We start from the raw sequence: 8,634 nt of genomic DNA, 5'->3' as shown, positions 1-8,634 counted from the left end.
GCTTGGCTGTCCAGAACCATTTATTACGGCTGTTGTAGAGTTTCCGGCTGCACTGCCTGTTGTTGCTTGCTTCAGAGAGAAAACGGGGGAAAAGCGAATAGCACTTGTCTGCATCACACTGGAATAGACTGCACCAAGGTCCCCTGAAGCTGGCTTGTGTAGGAATGCAGAAGTTGTAACTTTAGCATCCATACTCTGAGCCTTCTTCAGGTATGCAGGTGTCACACCAGCTTTACTGGCAGGCTGGACTTGGGGATGTGTGTCTTCTGGCTTTTTGCTAGCGAGAGGCGTTCCTGTTGGTAACCAATCCATCCTTGTGCTTTCAAAAGCAATCTTATCTCTGGTGGGAAATGGAGATACCTCTATTTCTTTTCCTGGAAGGTTAAATTTTACTGCTGAAGTCAGAAGAGATGTTTTAGGACTTGGCACCATCTGTTTGATAACAGGAATGGAAGAGACAGCTGTAAACTCAGGGGAGTCTTGATGTGTCCCTCCACTGAGAACGGACCGGGGCAGCCCAGCACTAGAGCTGGTACGACTGAAGCCAGCCTCAGAAATATTTCCTGGTTTTCCTTGCAGTGACCAGTTTGGCTGTTCCCGATGTGTGGTAGCCTGTGATTCCTGTGTGGAGACAGGGATGCTTGTGCTACTCAACAGCTTGCTAGGAAAGATGTGTCCACCCTGGAGCTTTAAAGCTGCTGCTTCTGTGTGCTCAGGCACCTCCAAGTTTCTAACCAACTCCTCCGTATGGTCAGGAACGAAGTCAGCTGTTGTTTCATTGGCAAGATCAATGGCTGGGCTCTGAAAATTAAAGGTCCCCTCATCTGAGTTATCTTCTGTAACGGAAAACACTTCGCTGGGCACTGGGCTGCTCTCAGCTCTTGGTTGGGCTTCTCCGGGAAGGGTCAGGCTTAACACTTCACTAACGTTATGTTCATTCCTGGAGGCACCTAATGAACAGAAAACAAGCTATTTGCCTATTCAGCTGTACATGGACTTGTTTGCAGCAGCACTTTGCAACAGGCTGAGCGGGAAGCAGAAAGTTAAGCAGCCACTGGCTCCGTTCAGAACCATACAGGAGGGAGGATTCTTTCAAATCAATCAAAATCAAATCAAAAGCAGATACTTTGTCATTTATAGAGGCTCTCAAGTCTACTTTCCAAGCCATGGCCTTAAGTATTACTTTTCTTCCCTCTCCAAAAATGTTAGGGGTTTTCTCTTAGGCACCTGCCAGCAAATAAATGTGTCTAAAACCTAAAAAGTGCATTTAAGTGCATGCATTTAAATTGTGGTTTTTGACAAAGCAAAAGCAGAGGTTTAGCAGTTTCACTTCAGATAAATCCTTGGGGTTGGCATCCAAATGTAACGCCTTAAGAGGAGATTACAGCTTCTCTGTGGTCATTCAGAGAAGCAATACTATCAGTCAACAGTGAGCGTGGTAAGCTGATATAAGGGGAGTCAAAAAGCTGATATATTGCTAAAAAGAAATGGAAGTTAATGGATGATGGAGACTGGTATGTTAAATCTATACTATTTTGGACTGTGGTTTTGTATAAACAAATGAAAGTCCCACAGTTCGGCCCCAACTCCGCAAAGTAACACAAGCAGTCTATTGATAAAGACAAGCACTTACTGAGTCAAGGTCTTGGATAAAGAAAGTGGTGTAAATATCCACAAATACACCTTGCAGGGGGACAAGGTAAATTAAAAAAACCCAACAGAAACAAACAAACCCCACAAAAAGAACAGAATTACTAATTAGGTGGAAAATTCTTTGACACCACCCCCTGAAGTTTATCTTTCTGAAGAGAATTGTCTGCCTGAAGACTCAAGACTGCTTTCAGTAGCCAAGTTAGATTCACGTATGCGCGCAGGGTATGCTCACAGGCACCCAATAAGAGGTAGAAAGCAGAGACTGACTGGTTCCCTGCAATGAGCGACAGCAGCCCTAGGAACTCATTTGAGGCATGACAGCATTACAAACTCATCGATGATTTCGTGCTGTCAGAAGTATTTGGGAGGACAGCTGTTCCTAAAGAAAAGGCAGAACAGCGTGTCGCTGCATGGTGAAGAGGGGAGCCCATGCTCAATGTCTTAGTGGTGCCTGAAAAAGTATATTCTTCAGCAGTCACGAGTGTGATCCTCAGTTCTGCCATGGACCTACCCTGTGAAAAACGACTGTTTTTCCTCTGCTTTCCCCCGCATGAAGGGCACAATGTGTTCTTTGGGGAGTGCACTGTCTCTTGGCTTGGGTAAGTAGCGCAGCTGGGGCTTCATTTGGGGCCACTAATGTTCCCAGAACAGAAACCATTTAAATGAAGTCTTGAGCCTTATAGCACAGCTGCACAAGCACAGATAAGCTGCTCCTTCATCTTCTTGTTGTCACACACCTGAGACTGATGGCACAATTTAGCATAGTTCTTCTGCTCGCTGATAAAAGAGGAAAAGGTAGCAAAAATACAGCAACTGAGATTAGAACAAAACACATCACTCACCAGATAAATCCAATAGTCCAGCTGCCATCAGAATAAAGACGGGGAGTTCTTCCTGCATCTTGTGAAGTAGCTCTTGAGCCACCCCGATAACAGCGTATCCAGACAGAAGCAGCTCGCTAAGGAGTCACTGCTGCCTCTTAGCAATGGGCATTTGCTGTGTTTGTTCTGGAAGGGCAGAGTATTGGGTTACTTTATAAGAGTTTAGGGCAGACAGCAACCAATAATCTGTTCCAAATTAAAAAAAAAAAAAAGGAAAAAAAAAAGAGAAAAGCCTGCACCAATTGGAATCAATTGATTTTTAACAAAAGAAGAGACTGTGTTTTCATGTGTGGCAAAGATGCTGCAAGGCAGCTCCTTTTCTCTGAAGAAGGAGCTAAAATACTGCCTTGAGTGCTGTGTAGGTGTCTGGCTCTGTGAGCCCAGGTAAGATGGACTTTCTCTCCCTGCGACCCTCCAGGAAGGGGGAGGCCACAGAAGAAGGTTGCTGAAGATACTGCTTATATCTTTCCATCAGGCCTGCTGGATCCTTTCTTCTCTGAGCCTACAAGTGACGGCAAAGTGTGTTCTTAATTCAAAAGATGCAGCCAAAAGCCAACACACGCTGAAGAGACAGATGACAGCACAGCAGCTAACCCTGTGCAACTCAGAGCAGCCTGATCTCCCACTTTGGTGAGAACCCTAGTGAAAAAGCAAGGATGACAAACGCTTAAAAAGCACACAATTTAAACTTCCACGATAACCGAGAAAGAGACCAGAGGCTTCTTGGGCAAAGTTGTAGTTATACCCCTTTGGCCTTTAACTGTAAAGCCCTAGTGCCCTTGCAAATACTCACCTGCAGGTAGCAATCCGTATACATCAGGCATCTTTCTGCCAGCAAATGCACACACACACAGATAGCGAGCAAAACGCTTGGAGACAGAAAATTTAGAGCAATGCACGTTAAGGAGATAAGAGTGAACATTATTACATAGCCATGACTGCTGTGAGTGCAGTGGAAATAGTATGTAAAACAAAGAGCAGAAGTCAGATAAGCAGCATAATGGCAGCTCAGAAAAGCACTGCAAAAGACACCAAGGACGAGGTGATTGCTCTTGAGGGAAATAACAATAAACCATTATCCATCCTTCAGCAAACTGATAAAGTGTAGTCTAGTAGATAATACAACAGATTAGGTGCTGACAGATATGATTTCCAGTTCCAGCCATGTCACTCACCTGAATGTGGTAACCAAGGTCAGGTCACTTCATCCTTTTCCCACTCTGAAAGTTGTCTGGGAAAGAAAACTATTCTGACTGGCATTTGTGCAGCATCTGACACACAGGGCCCTAATTTTAGTGATCCATCCAGCTGGGATCTACTGGCAGGTTCTTTGGTATTCAAACAGGACCACTTGTACAAGCGCAGTGCCCCTCCTGTAACTGCAGGATTGCTCGGGTCCACCTCCCATCCTCAAAGGGCAACTTGGTGCCCTCGTAAAGACTCTGCAATGGTAACTCTTTGTGAGGAGGACAAATCAGTTCTCAAACACCTTTTGCGGAAGGAAGCTAGAAGCAGTTACCTGATCACTCTTTTCTTCTGGGGACAATACCACCTGGTACGTGAAAGGTTCCATGAAGCAAAACCCAGCTTGTCGGTCAAAACCAAGAAAGAGCTTAAGCCTTTTGAGGCTTTTAGGATGATCTCAAGTCTATAATTTTCTGGTGACACATTTGGTGTTCCCCTTTGACATCCTGTTTCTGTAAACACAAGGTTCAGTACCTTTTTTTTCCTTAAGACAATGCTTGGTGCTTGTCAGGTTGAGAGTGTAGTGCTTATGTGGACTTGAACCCTACACACAGCACTTGTTACATATTTCTCTTGGCAGGGTGTAACTTAATGGTAGGAGCTTACAGAAAGAGACAGTGAGACTATAAATTGTATGCTTTTCACTGTGAGTATAGAAAAAACCAGGTGCAAGAGAATTTCCTTCTTCTGAAGTGGGAAGATGATTCAGCTGCTAATTTGAAAAGGAGATGATATATAATTTGTCAGCCTCTGTTCTGAAGGGATAAGATTACACACAGAACAGACACCCACAGGTGTCAAGAAGGCAAATTGAAGAGCCATTTTAAAGTCAAACATGACTGACCTGTTCTGCTTCTTATAAATGTAATATGTTGTTTTCTGCATTCAAAATCAAGGCAATAAAAAGGAAGTGTTGTATTTATGGCCAAAGTCCTTGTCTAGCCTAAATTCTGCAAGCTTTTAGTATAGATTTGTGTCTATGTGCATCTGTGTATTTGTGAGGAGCCTATTAATTAAAGTTGACAGGCTTCTGCCAGCCATCAAAGGACAGCGTACGGAGAAAAAAAGTAAAAAAGGATTCTTTAAAGTCACAACTCACAATTTATTTCTATTTTCTTCCAATACACTGGGTACTGGCCCTAAACTGGAAACTAGACTAGATGAGCCATTGATCAATGACTAACCAGCAAGAAAGGGCAGCAACTTTTATTAAAGCAAAGACAAGCTTAATACAAGCTGTTATTTTAGTTATTAGCCTAGATAATAAATGAACTTCTTTTTCTTGATACTTCTATTGATATTGTTTCATTTGCTTCAATGGAGGACAGCAAACACTCTGAAAAGGGACTGAACAGCTGATGTGCTTTGAGTTAGTTTTGTGAAAGAGAAGAAAATATTCTGCAGCAACCAACATTAACACCACGTTCCGAAGCTCTCCTGAAGGCCTCAGATGCTATGCACATATTTCATAGAGGAGTTCAGGATGGCCAGTCCATTGAGTTTCCGCAGCTCAATAATATGCCTGAAAAGAAAACAGAAAGGTTGCTAGGGGAATATAAGATGACTAACAATAAAAGTTTTAAGCTTCCAGTGCTCTGCTCTGCCCCGTGCCCAAACTGTCAGCGATGTTTAATGCTACATTCAATGAAGTTGTTCAATAGTCATTTTACAGTACCTTGGTTCAGCGACACAAAGCTTCCCCAGAGCAACTGCTGCATTCTCCTGCACTGAAGTTCTCGTAGCATCACCACCAGCATGTTTCAACAAAATCATCACAACGTTGGAATTCAGCAAGGATGTCGCTGCTCCAGGAACCACAAGGCAGTGGCCAAGGCAGAAAGCAGCATTTCCCACAATCATTTCGTTATCCGACTCCAAGAGCTTCAGCAGCACACTGAACCCTGGGAGGAGAGATTAATTGTACAGAATGCACACAGATTTGTTCAGGCAGCACTGATATTTTCCTCTGTCTTTACCTAAACTCCTAGAGAGTGAACCTTGTTCCATGTTGGGCATTTTTCTAGAAAACCTGGAGGAGCAAGGGCATTTCATAGCAAGGTTCAGGATACAGGATGCTGCCTCAGCTTCACCTGACTAGGTGTCTCTCACCAAACTGAATCTACACTCTAAGAGGTTCTCCAGCATGGAGCTGGTGTTTCTGTACATTTAATATTTCTCTGAAACAACATTACACCCTTGCTGCTTGCAGGATCTTGCATTGGCCTCTCATCCCACCATAGTAGCAGGACAAGCACAGAGTGGAGCTAAGTGTGCTACGACAGAAATGCTGTCGTTGAAACAATAGCTGAAAAAGCAAACATAAGAAAAGCTTTCTTTTTTCCTTAGCCAACACAAAGCAGCTCATCTACTTCTGTGACTTACACTAATGCACAGCAGCAGAGTATTTTGTCTATACTCTTGACAGTTATATAGCTCTTGCTGTCATCTCTGAGCAGCAGCAACATCTCAGGCCACAGACTCTAACAAGATGTAGATAGACTGCTTTGTAAATAAAACACAGCCACGGCTTTCAGGTGCATGAAGTCTCCTTGGGGGTTACAGAAGTTTGCTGTGGTTTTCTTTCACGGTCCCATCTGTTCTCCCAGATCACAGCCCACCCTTTCTGCTGCAATATCTTCTGAAAAGGCAGTGTTGCTCCAGACAGCAGCAGTGGCTGGTGCAGAAGCTGAACTAAATGGTCCAGCTGGAATGCAATGTAATGTCATGGGACTTTAGCTTGATTCCAGCTGGCTCCTAAAAACAGGGCAGCGTCTGGTTTGGCAGATATGAAAAAAAATAAGATATAGTGATTTCAAGATTAATGCCTAGATTTTTGGTGGAACAAATGAGACTGAAGTGTTATTGCTAGTCTGAGGAAATGAAAGCTTCATCTACATATGACAGTGAAACTAATATGGGGCGTACAAAAGGAAGACAATGCTCTGAGAGGCTTCTAATGAGTGGAAATCCTTAGGGTTCAAGTTGAACTGCAGGAGTTGACAGTTTCTTGACAGGTTCAACCATTTAGATGAAACTTAAGTATTCTCTGTTGTAGTTACATTAGCATTAATTGAACCTGGATTTTAAAGCAATCTAAGTAGAGTTATGCCACATGCCTAGAACGAGTATACTCAAAAATATCCTGAGACACTTGGTCTGGTATCGTCGCTCTGTCTCCATAGCCCTTCCCTTTTAATACCAGGCCAAATATCCACATGTAAACAAACAGCCTTAACCTCTGGAAATCAGATGTCTAAATGAAGTTTCTTATTTTAGTGACTAACTGCGGGAAATAAACCCAATTCAGTTACAGTTTACAAGCACCGTTTTTTTTCAAAATATACATATTTCTGGCCCTGAAAATGCATATCGAGCCATTCTACTAGAGCAAAGTGCAGCTTCTCTAACTCAGCCTCATTATCCCATGTGCCTATTCCCATCCACACAGAGAGCTGAGGCTCATTAAGCACTATTTCAGGTGCTAAAACAGAGCATTACTTAGAAAACATGGCTAAAGTCTTGCAAGAGTAAAACCCGGTATCCAGTTCCATTCCAGAGCGGAAGAAAGCAATTGGATGATACTCAGATGACATCTCTGCATTCAGTCTTTAATTACTGAAGTTGTCACTTACTTTTATCTGACTTGACAAGATCTTCTTGAGCTTGTTGATTACTTCTGGTGCAGATGGAAAGGGTTTTTATGCCATAATTGGCTGTGATCTGTCCTCCAGCCTAGATTTGATTAAAATAAAGCATGTATTAACAAACACAGTTCTGCACCTCACTCAAGGTTACAGAATAGCTTAGGTACCATGGAGACAGTTAGGTATTCCTTTTGCTAAATTAATTTACTTTCAAGAACTTGATCATTTTCTTCACCACCCCTGCTTTCACCGCTGCTTCTACTGCCAAGGAGGATTCTGGCAGGATGCGACTGAGCACTCCAATGGCTCTCTGTGCAACAGAAGGGAAAAAATGGTTATGTGTCCAGACAACTTTAGGAAGCTTTGAAATTAGTTTGTTTTTTTGAAGAATAAAACCAAAGTGATTAAAGTGATAAAAGGAGAAACTTACAGAAATATAATGAAGAACATCTTTAGGACATGATTTTTTTTATTGCTTACTGGGCACTGAACTCAGCACAGCTTCTACAGACTCAGTGTGGAGAGACACGAGACAACTCCCTGTATGCTTATTTATTAAAACAAATTCCTAGCAGAAACCAACCCAGCACTGCTGGGACTGAGTTAATAAAACAGATCAGAAAATCTCCTGTGAGTTCAGAGAGGTGAACTGACTGAGTCTACATCTGCTCCTACCCATTTGCCTTGAATAACTGCTATCTGTGGGAGTTACGCACCATTAATAGGCGTACGGTCTCCTAAGTATGATTCACATACAAGAACTGTAAAAAGAAACAGCTGCTAAACACCCAAATTGATTTTGCTCCTTTGCTTCCAGATTGACTTTTTAAAAGAGTTTTCTATTCAAAACCATCCCAAGGATGAAGCGATGTGTAAGAGCTTCTATTAAGTAGATTTCAAAACAAGACTGAGAACCTCTTGCATCAACCAATATAAAAAACTGAATAACAAAAGTGGTGTATTATTTCTTTACTGGTAATAATTATGACTGTTTTAGGCTTCAAAGCCTCATGTACAGACTTGCACAGGGCAGCAGCTTGCACTGAAGCGTTCAGGTCAGCTAGAAAGATCTTCTCTTAGTCCACAGATATTCCACTTACCGTCACAATCCTTCCGTCCTTATCACCGAGGAGAGACATGCACCTGTCACTTATGTCCACAGCAAAGTGCTGAAACAACAACGTGAAGAACTCAGGTTCAGCTGATTGCTG

The 8,634-nt window shown here is 42.7% G+C and overlaps 1 protein-coding gene across 1 annotated transcript in view; it reads right to left on the bottom strand.

The window, feature by feature from the left end:
- Nucleotides 1–5,225: 5,225 nt before the first annotated feature.
- The window catches only part of TTC12 (tetratricopeptide repeat domain 12), a 14,364-nt gene continuing 10,955 nt past the window's right edge, over nt 5,226–8,634 (bottom strand). Inside the window, exons 18-22 of the mRNA XM_010179734.1 lie at nt 8,524–8,592; nt 7,632–7,733; nt 7,412–7,511; nt 5,455–5,680; nt 5,226–5,301 (exon numbers count right to left, since the gene is read on the bottom strand). Of these exons, the coding sequence (XP_010178036.1) occupies nt 5,226–5,301; nt 5,455–5,680; nt 7,412–7,511; nt 7,632–7,733; nt 8,524–8,592 (573 nt within the window). The remainder of the gene's footprint in view (nt 5,302–5,454; nt 5,681–7,411; nt 7,512–7,631; nt 7,734–8,523; nt 8,593–8,634) is intronic.

Source organism: Mesitornis unicolor, unplaced genomic scaffold, assembly GCF_000695765.1.
Source record: "Mesitornis unicolor isolate BGI_N332 unplaced genomic scaffold, ASM69576v1 scaffold37972, whole genome shotgun sequence".
NCBI lineage: Eukaryota > Metazoa > Chordata > Aves > Mesitornithiformes > Mesitornithidae > Mesitornis > Mesitornis unicolor.
This window is presented reverse-complemented; position numbering and strand designations above follow the sequence as displayed.